Source organism: Syngnathus floridae, chromosome 6 (assembly GCF_059516105.1).
Source record: "Syngnathus floridae isolate MCC-2025c chromosome 6, RoL_Sflo_1.0, whole genome shotgun sequence".
Classification (NCBI taxonomy): domain Eukaryota; kingdom Metazoa; phylum Chordata; class Actinopteri; order Syngnathiformes; family Syngnathidae; genus Syngnathus; species Syngnathus floridae.
In genome coordinates this window covers 3,534,367-3,549,026 of record NC_142418.1, presented here as the reverse complement: position 1 = coordinate 3,549,026, position 14,660 = coordinate 3,534,367, and the positions used below count along the sequence as shown (strand labels likewise).

Here is a 14,660-nt window from a genome sequence, read left to right as displayed (position 1 = left end):
CCCTTTATCCCTCAGTTGAAAAAGAAGTTGTTTCCCTTGGAACTGGGACAAAGTGTATTGGACAGACTGCCATGAGTCCCAAAGGTATGTGGCATATTTTTATTTTGAGTGATTGGTTTTGCTTAAATCTCTAGGGGCACAATCTAGTATCTAATGACGATTTCAAGTTTTAAATGGTGATGGTTGGGTCAGCATGGGCATCTGGCATAAACATGGGCGTGTTGACCATCAGCAATTTTGATTTTACCCAATGGCTGGTCCATTTTCTGACAATTAAAAATTCACTTTTCAAGAACAACTACAATATTTTCTGCACTATAAGGCGCACTGGATTTTAGTATTTTTTTTTCATATATAGTGTGCACCGGATTAAAAGGTGCATAAAATACAAGGTACTGCATCAAACTGGGGTTGACTAGGGTTCCGTTATGCATCCACTAGACGGAGCTGTGCTAAAGGGAATGTCAACCTAGTCAATGAGGTAAAAAAAAGTCCAACTCCCATTCCGTATGAAGGTGATACGGTTTGGCTTCTTACTTGGTCCAGCAACCCCACTCATTTTTGATGGTCATAACTTTCTTTAGTTTAAAAGAAAAAAGTGAGTGCGTATGTTGATGCGTATTGCATTTATTAGCTTTTTAGCTTTGACTTTGTTAGTTTGTGTATGCGCAGCCATACTTGCTACGAAGAGGGTGTGCGGTTCACTGTGATTGCCTCCCGACAGGATTACCTGCTTCCAATGTAAGAAAATTTCTTACGGTCAGTTTGATTCCTTTGAATATGTTGCCATTCAGTTTAAAGCCCCCTGTCGAGCAGTCTTAGTGACCATCTACAGACCGCCCAAATATGATTCAAGGTTTTTTGATGAGTTAACCAAAATGCTGTCTATTGTGTGCATGGATTTTGACTGTGTTGTTTTAGTGGATGATTTTAACATTCATGTTGATAATTTTAAAGATGGGTTTGCTAAACAACTTTAAAATATTCTGGATAATTTTGGGCTTTCCCAGCATGTTACAAATCCAACACATAACAGAGGTCACATATTGGATCTAATTATTTCCAAAGGTCTTAACATCTCCGAGGTTGTGGTAAATGATGTTGCTCTTTCTTTTCACTACTTTGTCTTGTTTAAAATGACCACCCTTGCTAACCCTATGAAAGGGCAAGCAGATGTAATCAGAAAGCGTCATATAAATGATGACACCTGTGCATTATTCACCCAGGGTTTTACACCATCACCGACCCTTCCCTCGGCTCTAGTTGATGACCTTGTCAACAGTTTTAGTTCCAATGTTAAGACTGTTATTGATTCTATCGCCCCAATTAAGACCAAAGTTCTGTTAAGTTGGAAAAAGTCACCCTGGAGAAACGCCACACTGGTTAAAGCTCAGAAAAGCGTATGTAGACAAGCAGAACACTGGTGGCGAAAAAACAAACTCCAGGTTTATTACAATATCTACAAAGAGAGTCTTCAGAGGTATAACCAGGAACTGAAGAATGCAAGGCAATCATATTTTTCTGAGGTTATCAATAGAAACAGCAATAATGCCCGCACACTTTTTTCTGTTGTGGACAGGCTGACTAACGTTACAGCGTCTAACTGCTGTCTAACAAGGCATGCAATGACTTTGCAGCCTTTTTCACAGACAAAATATTACAGATAAGACAAGCAGTGTGCAGCTCCAGCTCCAGCTCAGGAATGATAACACTTGCGCCTTCCTGTCCTATAGTCAATCTAGGACATTTTAGCCTCATAGATTACACAACTCTAACAGAAACGGTTTCAAAATTAAAGCCTACAACATGCAGCCTTGATACTCTGCCTTCCAACTTTTTTAAAACTGTTTTTATCTGCATAGCTCCAGATGTACTGCTGATAATAAATAGTTCTCTTCAAGCAGGCCAGTTTCCCCAGGCTTTGAAAACTGCTTGTTTTCCAGCAAATCCATACTTTTATGATGCAAAACAATCTTTTCGATACATTTCAGTCTGGATTTCAGCCACACCACAGCACCAAGACTGACTTTTAAAGGTCTTAAATGACATTCATTTAAATAATGATGCAGGCAAATCCTCTGTCCTGGTATTACTGGATCTCAGTGCTGCTTTTGATACAGTTGATCATAACATACTACTCAGGAGATTGGAAAAGTGGGTGGGATTTACCAGCACTGTGCTACACTGGTTCAAATCTTACCTACAAGATAGAGACTTTTTTTGTGTCAATGGGAAACCATGAGTCTGAGAGAACTAAGATCACATATGGGGTTCCCCAAGGGTCCATTCTAGGACTGCTACTTTTTAACATCTATATGCTACCCCTAGCTCAGATTATGGAGCATCTCAATATCTCATATCACACTTATGCCGATGACACACAACTTTATATCTCAATGTCATCACATGACCACAGTCCCCTACTCGCACTGGGAAATTGTATTCAACAAATCAATAAGTGGATGTGCCAGAATTTCCTCCAGCTAAATGCAGAAAAGACAGAGGTGATAATTTTTGGACCTAAAAATGAAAAGGAAAAGATCAGCGCTCATCTTCGCTCTGTCATTGACAGCTACAAATCAAGCCATAAATCCATTTGCAGCAATTACGGCATTGCAGACCTTTGGCATTCTAGCTGTTAATTTGTTGAGGTAATCTGGAGAAATTGCACCCCACGCTTCCAGAAGCAGCTCCCACAAGTTGGATTGGTTGGATGAGCACTTCTTGCGTACCATACAGTCAAGCTGCTCCCACAACAGCTCAATGGGGTTCAGATCTGGTGACTGCGCTGGCCACTCCATTACCGATAGAATACCAGCTGCCTGCTTCTGCTCTAAATAGTTCTCGCACAATTTGGAGGTGTGTTTGGGGTCATTGTCCTGGTGTAGGATGAAATTGGCTCCAATCAAGCGAGAAATTGCTAAGAAATTGAAGATTTCCTACAACGGTGTGTACTACTCCCTTCAGAGGACAGCACAAACAGGGTCTAATCAGAGTCGAAAAAGAAGTGGGAGGCCGCGTTGCACAACTGAGCAAGAAGAGAAGTACATTAGAGTCTCTAGTTTGAGAAACAGACGCCTCACAGGTCCCCAACTGGCATCTTCATTAAATAGTACCTGCAAAACACCAGTGTCAACATCTACAGTGAAGAGGCGGCTGCGGGATTCTGGGCTTCAGGGCAGGGTGGTAAAGAAAAAGCCATATCTGAGACTGGCCAACAAAAGAAAAAGATTAAGATGGGCAAAAGAACACAGACATTGGACAGAGGAAGACTAGAAAAAAGTGTTGTGGACAGATGAATCGAAGTTTGAGGTGTTTGGATCACAAAGAAGAACGTTTGTGAGATGCAGAACAAATGAAAAGATGCTGGAAGAATGCCTGACGCCATCTGTTAAGCATGGAGGAGGTAATGTGATGGTCTGGGGTTGCTTTGGTGCTGGTAAGGTGGGAGATTTGTACAGGGTAAAAGGGATTCTGAATAATCCATATCACTCCATTTTGCAACGCCATGCCATACCCAGTGGACAGCGCTTGATTGGAGCCAATTTCATCCTACAACAGGACAATGACCCCAAACACACCTCCAAATTGTGCGAGAACTATTTAGAGCAGAAGCAGGCAGCTGGTATTCTATCGCTAATGGAGTGGCCAGCGCATTCACCAGATCTGAACCCCATTGAGCTGTTGTGGGAGCAGCTTGACCGTATGGTACGCAAGAAGTGCCCATCCAACCAATCCAACTTGTGGGAGCTGCTTCTGGAAGCGTGGGGTGCAATTTCTCCAGATTACCTCAACAAATTAACAGCTAGAATGCCAAAGGTCTGCAATGCCGTAATTGCTGCAAATGGAGGATTCTTTGACGAAAGCAAAGTTTGATGTAAAAAAAATCTTATTTCAAATACAAATCATTATTTCTAACCTTGTCAATGTCTTGACTCTATTTTCTATTCATTTCACAACGTTTGGTGGTGAATAAGTGTGACTTTTCATGGAATACACAAAATTGTTTGGGTGACCCCAAACTTTTGAACGGTAGTGTATATATATATATTTTTTGGCCTTCTTGATTTTGTAAGCATTATATTCTGTATTTTTTTCCCCTTTTTTATTCTCTATGTTCTTTGTTTTTTAATCCTTCTTATGTAAAGCACATTGAGTTGCCTTGTGTGTGAAATGCGCTATATAAATAAATCTGCCTTGCCTAGCCTTACCTGTATGCCAATCAAGCGATGGGATGAAAGTGATACGATTTGGCTTCATACTTGGGCCAGCAACACCACTTATTTTTGATGGTCATAAACTTTCTTTAGTTAAAAAGAAAAAAGCGAGTGCGTGCGTTGATGCGTAATGCGTTGATTAGCTTGTTAGCTTTGGTGCCGGGTATGTGTATGTGCAGCCAAACTTGCTGCACTGAGGAGGTGTGATCAGTCTATTGCACATGTGCGGTTCGCTGTGATTGCCTCCCGACAGGCTTATGCCTGCCTCGCCTGCTACGCCTCCACTGCCATCATTAAAAGGGGAAAAACAAATTCAGTTGTTTTATTATATAGTCATTTTCCTTTTAATTTCAATAATTTTGTATCATTTTGAACCAAAATCGCAGAATTTTTATAGTTATTTTAAAACCAAAGACGATTCGCTTGGAGGAGCCAACTCTAGCCTCCTCTGAGGATTGCGTAATCACACGGCTCCCTATGTTGACAGGCTCTGCAGTTAGACTGAACTGGTCTCTGTCTTTATGTTGCTGTTCAAGTGTTCAAACACTGTGGCTATATTAATTAATTTCCATAGTTAATCTGGTGTATATAATATATCTTATTTTTTTTGTCATCTGTCTGTAACGTTGTATTTCTTTAGATCAAACCTGGGCAAATTACGGCCCGCGGGCCACATCCGGCCCTTTGTGCGTCCCTGTCCGGCCCGCATGAGGCCAATCGTAATTTAAAAAAAAAAATAAAAAATTGTGTCGTGTGTACAATACAACTGTTTTGCTTTTATTTTGCTTTTATTATTTTCCGTGTAGCGTGCGTGCATGTGAGCTGTGCGTGTAGGTGAACAGCGCGAAGTAATGCTGCCCTCAAAATGTGTGCTAACGCGAAGAAAAGAAAAGTTGACAAGGAGCGCCGTGTTTTCAACAAGACATGGACTGCCAAGTATTTCTTTACAGAAATAAAAGATAAAGCCATGTGCCTGATTTGTGGTACACTGGTCGCTGTGTTTAAAGAATATAATTTGAGTCGCCATTACACGACCAAGCATGAGAAAAAATACATCTGTCTGATAAACAGGGCGCATCAGAGACTGATGCATTGCTAGCAAAAACTGCAAGCCCAACAAGGACTTTTTATCAAACTTCACACCCAGAGATGGAGCGGCTTTGTCATTTGAGGAAAAGTTAAAGAAGTTAAGAATAAATTGTACCGATTAATAATTGTTTTTTTAATTCACCTTTACACCACAATTTCACATAGCTTAATATAAATATAAACAGAATAATTGTATTCTTCTAATTACCAGTACCAACTATTTAAAATAAATAATTTAGTGCATTTTACAATGGAAGAAAATTGAGCAGGTTTAAGTTATCGTAGGTGCGGCCCTCAGACACAACTCAGGTTTTTCATGTGGCCCCTTGTAAAAATTAATTGCCCACCCCTGCTTTAGATGAACAAAACGGCTTTGAAAAGAGATCTTACGGAGGCTACGAAAAAAGGTTCTCCAGCCTTATGGCAGGGGGTGCTAGTGATGCTTCATGAGCCTACCTGTAGAATAAGAGATTTCCAGTTCAAATTTATTCATTTGTTTCATTTTACATTCTTTTTTTTTCCCCGTCTTTACATTTCGGATTACATGTCCAAACGATTTTCAACTATGGATTTTCGGTCGATGCAGGAGGTCATCAGTAAAGGAAGACCAACTCCGGAGTTCCAAGGTTTGATTCAGACAACGGGACTTTGGAACGGAGTGGTACGCACGATCGAAGACAAGTTTTTGATTTCATGTGCTTTATTGAGTGTTTTTATGTGTGAAGACTGCTGATATGAGATTTTAATTAAAATAGTTCAAATTAAATAATGAATAAGCCACACTAGAGCAGCGTTCCCCAACCTTATTTATTTTATTTTTTTAAATGTCTTGCGATCGACCAGTAGTAGTTTACTTCAGTGACGCCCCTGACCATGGTTGTTGTGATGCTGAAAACGATGTAACCTTGTAATTTACTCGTCGTACTGAAACATTTTGGCAGAGCGCTGTGTACAACCAGTATGGATTGACAAATTCATCAATTGATCCATATATAAGGCGCTCTGCATCATAAGGCACACTGTGGTTTTTTGAGTAAATATAATAGATATAAATATAATTTTTTAAGTGCGCCCTATAGTGCGGATAATACGGTGTGCTTTATGAGGCTAAGTCAATCTACTGTTGAGTGGCCTGTTTCAACCCAGATTTTTTTTTTAACCCTTTCAGATGCCATGTGCATAAGTGGAAGACTTGGCTTAAACAGATACCAAGGACCAAAGAGCGGTGTTTGAAAAGAGAGAGTCGGGTCAAGTTTATGACCAAGATTTATCGCAGAATCACTTTGAATAATAGTACATTTTTCAAGACTCAGAGTTGTGTCCTAAAATAGGTTCTTAGTTTTAGCTAAAACGACTACTTCTTCGTACCTGTATTTCACCATGCCTGACGGAAGACCCCAGTTTTAGTTGCACATCGTTTGCGCTCAAGTTTTCTGCCTAATTGTTCAAATGTGCAAGTTTTAGCCGTATACCATGGAGTCATCATCATCATCGGCCGTCACTCGTGGTCGAATATGACTGTCCCCCGTCTTGGTCCTTGTGAGTCTTCAGATGGGCGTGAAGGCCGATCCTGGACCCGATTGTTCTTGTGCAGTGTGGACAGTTGAATGTGGTGGTGGGCTTGGGTTGGGCCTTTTTGGTGGATGCTCTCTTTCTGAGTCTGTGCTCGTCTTCTGCAGTATGGTGGAGGTCAGCATTATAGAGTGCAGCACCCTCATGGACAAGGTTTCTCCATGTCAACCTATCTTTTGCCATGTCTTCCCAGGTCTTAAGGTCTATGTCAGGGGTCTCAAACTCCAGTCCTCGGGGGTCGCATTCCTACATGTTTTCCAAGTTTCCCTCGTTAAACACACCTGATTCAGCTATCAGGCTCCTGCAGAACGTGAGGATGAACTGATCATTTGAATCAGGTGTTTTTAATGAGGGAAACTTGGAAAACATGTAGGAATGCGGCCCCAGAGGACTGGAGTTTGAGACCCCTGGTCTATGTGGAACCTTTTGAGGTTTGTTTTAATGTTGTCCTTATACCTCATCTTCTGGCCTCCTGGGGCACGTTTTCCTTCAACCAGCTGGGAGTAGAGAACTTGTTTTGAAAGTCGAAGATCAGGCATGTGGACAACATGACCAGTCCATCTGTAGGTAGGGATGTCAGCCTCCTCCAGGACGCTGGTGTTGGTGCGTCGATCTTCCCAACTGATCCTGAGGATTTTTTGAAGGCATCTCTGGTGATATACTAAATCTAAGGTTTTTAAATGCCTGCTGTATGTGGTCCAGGCCTCTGACCCATACTGAAGAGTGGGTAGTATTACAGCTTTGTAGACCAGGATTTCGGTCTTTGCCAGAAGGTCACGGTTCTCAAAGACTCTTTCCTTAGCCTTGAAAAAGCCCCACTGGCACAGCTGAAGCGGTGGTGTATCTCATCATCAATGTCCGCTTTTGATGATGGAAGGCTGCCCAGATATTCACATTCAGTCTGTTGTTGTCAATGAAGATGTTTGGGGGCAGGACAGGAGTACTCTTTGGTGGTAGCTGATGGAGGATTTATGTTGACCAAGCTGTTTGTATGCTTGGTCCTCTTCAGAGAAGGCAACAAGGGCGTTTTCATCCGGATACTGCAACTCCATGATGGATATGGTGGTGGTTTGACCTTTGGCCCTGAATCGGTTGATGTTGAGATTCAAGAATTTTTTATTGGCCATGTTTGAGCATGCCAAACAAGGAATTTGACTTCGGTACATCTCAGCCTCTGTTCAACATTTAGGGGACTAACAACACTCAGGACATGTGCGAAATTGACAAATATTCTCAAACATCCCCTGATCTTAAATTCCCAGGAGGGCAAGGAAAAACTCAAAACTCCTAGGGGAAATGAGAAACCTTGAGAAGAGACCACAGATGGGAGGATCCCTCTTCCAGGATGACCAGGCTACGATGGATGCAGAGTGGACATATAGTATACATAATATAGACAATTAAAAGATAAAGCGTCGAGAGCAGGATGTTATTGCACAGCAATGTCTCTGAGACTTTAAGAGTGGTGTGAGTTCATTAGAGCGACAGCCTGGAGGAAGAAACTGTAAGAAGTTGCCCATCAGTTCTGTACATAAGTTGGACTCTCTGGGGAAGATGTCTGCTCGTGAGATGGAGGATAGCAGCAATGAAGATGGAAAACTGCATTGGAGCGATGACACATCCCTGCATGACTCCTGTGTTTGTTTGTTTGTTTGTTTGTTTGTTTATTTTCGAACATTTAAAGAAATACAAGAAAAGAAAGTAAAAAATACTGAAAATAATAACTCCATAGTACAATAGAGAAGAAAGAAAAGAAAAAAAACATTGCGTTATAAATTTTCACTTTATCATAAAAATCTTATTTGTTCAAAAAGGGAGTAGAAGGAAGCCTAGGCTTATCTAGCTCTACCCCTTGTAACCACGTTTGCTTGATTCCATCAAGATTTGTCCAGTTTCAGATATGTTAGATATACATATATATATATACATATACATACATACACATATACACACATACACGTACATATACATACACATATACATACATATATATATATATATATATATATATATATATATATATATATATATATATATATATATATATATATATATATATATATATATATATATATATATATATATATATACATATATACATGCATGTACACATACATACATACACACATACATACATATACACATACATACTACACACATATATACATATACACACACATACATAGTACATACATACATATAGATATTATACATACACACACTTATACATACATACACCTCCTTTAGATAAATACAAAAGCAGTTTAAACACCTCACAGCATGCTACGGTATCCCATCAGTATTTAGCCTTTATACATTTTTTTAAACTGAGGTAAAGTACTACAATTCTTTAGTTCGTCACTGCTGGTGTTCCATAATTCCACACCTTTAGCTGTTATACAATGCAACTTTAAAGTTGTTCTCACCAAATCTCTTTTAAACATAAGTGTTCCTCTTAAATAATAGGTACTTTCCCTCCACTCAAACAACCTCTGGATACTGTTTGGTAATTGATTATTTTTTATTTTGTACATGAGTTGGATGGTTTTAAAATCGACTAGATCATTGTATTTCAGTGCATTCAGTTTTACAAAAAGAGGGTTAGATGGTTCTCTGTAATCAACATTATTTACAAGTCGTATTGCTTTTTTTTGTAGAATGTAGATTGGATCTGTTTGTTTTGTATGTGTTGCCCCACACCTCCACACAGTACATAATGTATGGGAGTATGAAGGAGCAGTACAAGGAATATAATGATGTTTGGTTTATAAGATCTTTTACTTTATACAATACTGCCAGTGATTTTGAGATCTTTGATTTGATATACATTATATGTGGTTTCCAACTTAATTTTTTATCTATTAGCACTCCAAGAAATTTTACTTCATTCACTCTTTCTATTTCTATATTATTTATTGTAAGAATTTTGTCTGTGTTTGTCGGACGGTTTCCAAATATAATATACCTTGTTTTACTTAAATTCAATGTAAGTTTATTTGTGTCAAACCAACTCTGTAATTTTTCCATTTCAATACCCACAGTATCCAGTAGTTGGTCCAGGTCGTCCCCACTACAGAGCAGATTCGTGTCACCTGCAAAAACTACGGCCTTGAGTAACCTGGAGACCTTGCACATATCATTAACATACAAAATAAATAACAAGGGGCCTAATATTGAGCCCTGAGGAACCCCACACTTTACCTGCTTTAGTTTTGATTTGAAGTCCATTAATTGCACATATTGATTCCTGTTTGATAAATAACTGTTTAACCAAGTGAGTGGCATACCTTGTATGCCATATCTCTCAAGTTTTGTTAACAGTATTTTATAATTTACAGTATCAAAAGCTTTCTTAAGATCCAAGAAGACACCTACAGCATATCGTTTATTTTCAATAGCTGTTGTTATTTCAGCTACGAAATCTAACAAAGCCATTGTGGTGGTTCTATTTTTCCGAAATCCATACTGTTGGTCACACAGAATATTTTTTTTTGTGATGAAATCATCAAGCTTTTTATAAAATATTTTTTCTAGTATTTTGGAGAATTGTGGGAGTAAAGATATTGGCCTGTAATTTGAGAATATGTGTTTGTCCCCAGCTTTATATATCGGAATAATTTTAGCTGTTTTCATTTCACTCGGAAAAACACCATTTGTCCGGGATTGGTTGCAAATATGTGTTAGGGGTTTCACCACACTTTCAATAATATTTTTAACAAGTGACATATCTATTCCATTACAATCAGTTGACTTTTTACCTTTAAATCCTCTAACAATTTCTATTATTTCCGTCTCATCCGTTCCCCTTAGAACCATACTTTTGGCTATGGGTACATCCTTAATTAGGTCACTTGTACTCCCTTTTTTTGGTACTTCTTCCGCCAAAGTAGCCCCAATACCAACATAGTAATCATTAAACTCCTCTGCAATCATTGCAAGTTCATTTATAGTTATATTGTTACTGTTTACAAAGTAAGAAGGATGTCCTGACTTTCCAGTTCTGTTTTTAATAATTTCATTTAACACTTTCCATGTTGTTATTGTGTTACTCTTGTTTTCCTCCAGTTTCTTGCTATAGTAGTTCCTTTTACTGTTTCTCATTATTCTGATCAATTTTTTTTTATAGGTCTTATATTTGAATTCAGCTTCTTTTGTTTATCTTTAGGAAATCTTTGTATAACAGGTTTTTTTTCTTGCAGGCGTTTAAGATTCCCTTTGTCAGCCATGGTTTTTCCACTGAATTGTGTTTGACCGCTTTCCTTACAAGAGGACAGTTTTTATCATAAAGTTCAGATATAATGGTCATGAATGTGTTGTAGGCTTCATTTACATCACCCACATATACCTTTTTCCAGTCTAGTTGTAGAAGATCATTTTTGAATGAGTTAATTGAATTACCAGAGTTCATTCTACACATTTTAAAAGCTATAGCATCCTTTTTTTTCTTTGTACAGTTCTGGATCACCGCAAACACTGGCAGGTGGTCGCTTGAATCATTTATTATCAGTCCAGTTTTTAGTTTCTTTTCAATCACATTTGTAAATATATTATCAATTATAGTGGCACTGTGAGATGTGATTCTAGTCGGACGAGTTATTGCAGGGTAAAGACTCATACTGTACATTAAGTTAATGAATTCTGTTATTGGAGTCAGCTGAAGTGGGTTCAGTAAATCTATATTATAATCACCACAGACATAGACCATTTTCGTATTGATTTTTCTTTCATACATTCTTGATAATAGTTCACTAAATGCCTCAATACTTGAACCTGAACATCTGTATACACAGTTTACCAGAATGTTTTTTGATGATTCCATTTCTATTTCAACAGTAATACATTCCATGAGATTATCTATTGCTTGAGACATATTTCTTACTATCTTACACTTATAGTTTTTGTCTATGAATAGAGCAACCCCTCCGCATCTTTTTCCCATCCTATTTAATGTATAACTCTCATACCCCTCTATGTCAATCTTTTCAGACTGATCTTCCTTTAACCAGGTTTCAGATATTGCAATAACAGTAAACGGATTATTCATATCTTTTAAACATTGTTTGATCTTAGAGATGTTTGCTTTCAAGCTCCTACTATTAAAATGTATACTTGACATTGCCCTATTTGTTGCTACATTCTCGCTAAATTGCTCTACAGTATAGTATTTACAGTTCGTTTGATTGTAGTTGATAAAGAAGTTATTACGTAAGTTACAGGATCAATATTGTTCTCTATATCAAATCCCTTATGATCAGTGTAATCAAATGTTTTCAAATCAAGTTCTTCATTTTCAGCTATCTGTGCTTGTTTGTTAAACAGACCAGTTGGAAAGGAAAGGCATTTGTCAGTACTGTTCATGATAGGTTGATAGTTTCAGGTTTTTTACCTTCCATGATATAAAAGTATCACAACTTGAGGTTCTACGTAATGATGTACAGGTTACTGATCTCCTTCATACCGCTTAAGTTGCTCTATGGCACTAATGCAGAAACCATGAAAACTCTCTGCTGCTCCAACAGGTTTGATGAATACCTTACAACCTGCAGTCCAAGTGGACTGTATTTTACCGATTTTCTTAAGAGCTCTTGCTTTTTTAGGTATTTCACCATTTTTCTTGGTGAGGTGTTCATTCATGTATACGTTCGTGCCTTTTAGTTTCCTACCTTGTTTGAGTAGATTTATCTTACTTTTCCTATTTGTAAAACGAACAATTATAGGTGGTATCTTGCTATCTAGACTCCTCGTTGGCAGAGTGTGGCATGCCTCAATATTGATAGTGTCAATGACGATGTCTTTGCTGTGGAGGAAAGATTTTACCTCCTCCTCGGTTGTCTCCTCATGTTCAGGATAGTCCTCTGAAGCAAGGCCTTTCACAGCCTGCTGGTAGCTTCGTGGTTTAATCTTTAAACCTGTGATGATGACATCGCTCATTCTGGAATACTGCTCCAAGTTGTCTAATCTATTTTCCAGGGTGACTATTTTCTCATTTTGTTCAGTATTTAATTGTTTGAGCTGCTTCACCTCTCCCATCAGCTCTGTAATAATGGCCTGTTGCTTCATTATGGTTTCAAGAGTTGAAGACATCACTTCCATTGATAGCTTCAGCTCCTCCATGTCCTTCTGGAGAAATTTCATGGCCATCCTGACTATCAACCTATACCTGATGGTAGCTTTCCTCCTGGGGCTGGAGATGCTATCCCACTCAACCCGGTGTCAGATGACCACCTAGGGCGGCTGGTGGTGCCAACTCACTGGACCTAGTGGTGGCTATCCTCCTGAGCCTGGTGATGGTAGTCTGCTGAGCCTGGTGGTGGCTGTCCTCTTGGGGTTGGTGGTACTAGCTTACTGAGCCTGATGTTAGCTCTCTTCCAGGGGCTGGTTGTGCTAGCACACTGGGCCAGATGGTAGCTCTCCTCCTGGGGCTGATGGTGTTAGCCTCCTGGAGGTCCGGTGTAGACCGCAGGTCCGGCGTTACTGGCACGCAGTCACCGACGGTCACAGGTCCAGCGTTGCTGGGACGAAGTGCAGCACCGACCGCGGGTCCAGTGTTGTTGGCTCGAGGTCCGGCAAAGGCAGCGAATCCGGCGACGTTGGAGTGGGACACTAATGCGACCGCGAGTCCAATTGCGCCAGGAGGATTCCCAGTGGCGGCCGCGGATCTGGCGTCGCGCTACAATCCGTCAGCTTCAGTTACTTACACATCAGCTCGGCTCTGAGAAATCCGTGCAGCAACTTCAAATGAAGTTCTCATTTGAGAGGAAATAAAAGTCCAAGAAAAGGAGATAAGTAAACACGTTTTTCAACAACTTTCTCCTACGCGAACTCAAGGTGTAAACCGAAAATCGTGTCAACCCCGAAAGGTTCGGTTTCATCTCCACTGCCACTGAGGGCTGGAGCTGACGTATTGTTATGCAGCAGTCTCAGCATGCGGATGTATTACTCTGGGCAGCCAATCTTTGCCAGAACCAGCCAGAGTGCCTGATGGTTCACTGAATCAAAGGCTTTGGTGAGGTCTATGAAGGCCATGTATAATGGTAAATGTTGTTCCTGGCATTTTTCTTGGAGTTGACGAGCAATGAAAGTCATGTCTGTGGTGCCTCTGTTTGGGCGGATACCACTTTGAGACTCAGGAAGAGTGCTTTCTGCCATGGAGGTGAGTGTGTTTTCCAAAATCCGAGCTAGGGCTTTCCCTGTGGTGGAGAGGAGAGAAATGCCATGGCACTTCCCGCAGTCTGCCTTGTTTCCCTTCTTAAAGATGGAGACAACCAGGGTATCCCTAAGTTGTGGAGAGATTTTCTCTTGTTCCCATATTTTGAGAAACTGGGCATGGAGATCGGATCCACCTTCCTTCAGGACTTCTGCTGGAATGCAATCAGGACCAGCAGCTTTGTTGTTCTTCATCTTCCTAATTGCATCCTGCACCTCTTTCAGGCTGGGTGGATCTCCCATGTTCTCAATTTTGGGTTGTTGAGGGAGATTTTCAAGGGCCTCCATCTCAGGAATGGTGTCCCTGTTCGGAATATCCTCATAAGGCTCTTTCCACCTGTTTGTTATTGCTCCCTTTTCTTTCAGCAATGTAAGCCCATCCTTGGAGCAAAAAAAGGGTTAGGAAGCGCAGTCAGCAAGCTAATCTGTAATATACATGCATAAAAGGAAGCCCCGATGAACCAATCAGAGAACATTATGTTTTACGTAGATCTGGGGGAAAAAAAGACTAGACGTAACACGTAGAGGAGTACGTACCCCCGCCGCCATTGGTAAATAAATACTATCGTTTGTGCA

The 14,660-nt window shown here is 39.9% G+C and overlaps 1 protein-coding gene across 10 annotated transcripts in view; it reads left to right on the top strand.

Annotated features, from left to right (window-relative positions):
- adat1 (adenosine deaminase tRNA specific 1) overlaps nucleotides 1-14,660 on the top strand; it is a 103,758-nt gene that overhangs the window by 7,568 nt on the left and 81,530 nt on the right. For all 10 annotated transcript variants that reach the window (XR_015858911.1, XR_015858910.1, XM_088377787.1 and 7 more), the window contains exon 2: nucleotides 16-84. Coding sequence is in view for 8 of the 10 variants with exons in the window: in XM_088377784.1 (XP_088233910.1) it covers nucleotides 16-84 (69 nt within the window). In the remaining 2 variants the exon portion in view is untranslated. The remainder of the gene's footprint in view (nucleotides 1-15; nucleotides 85-14,660) is intronic.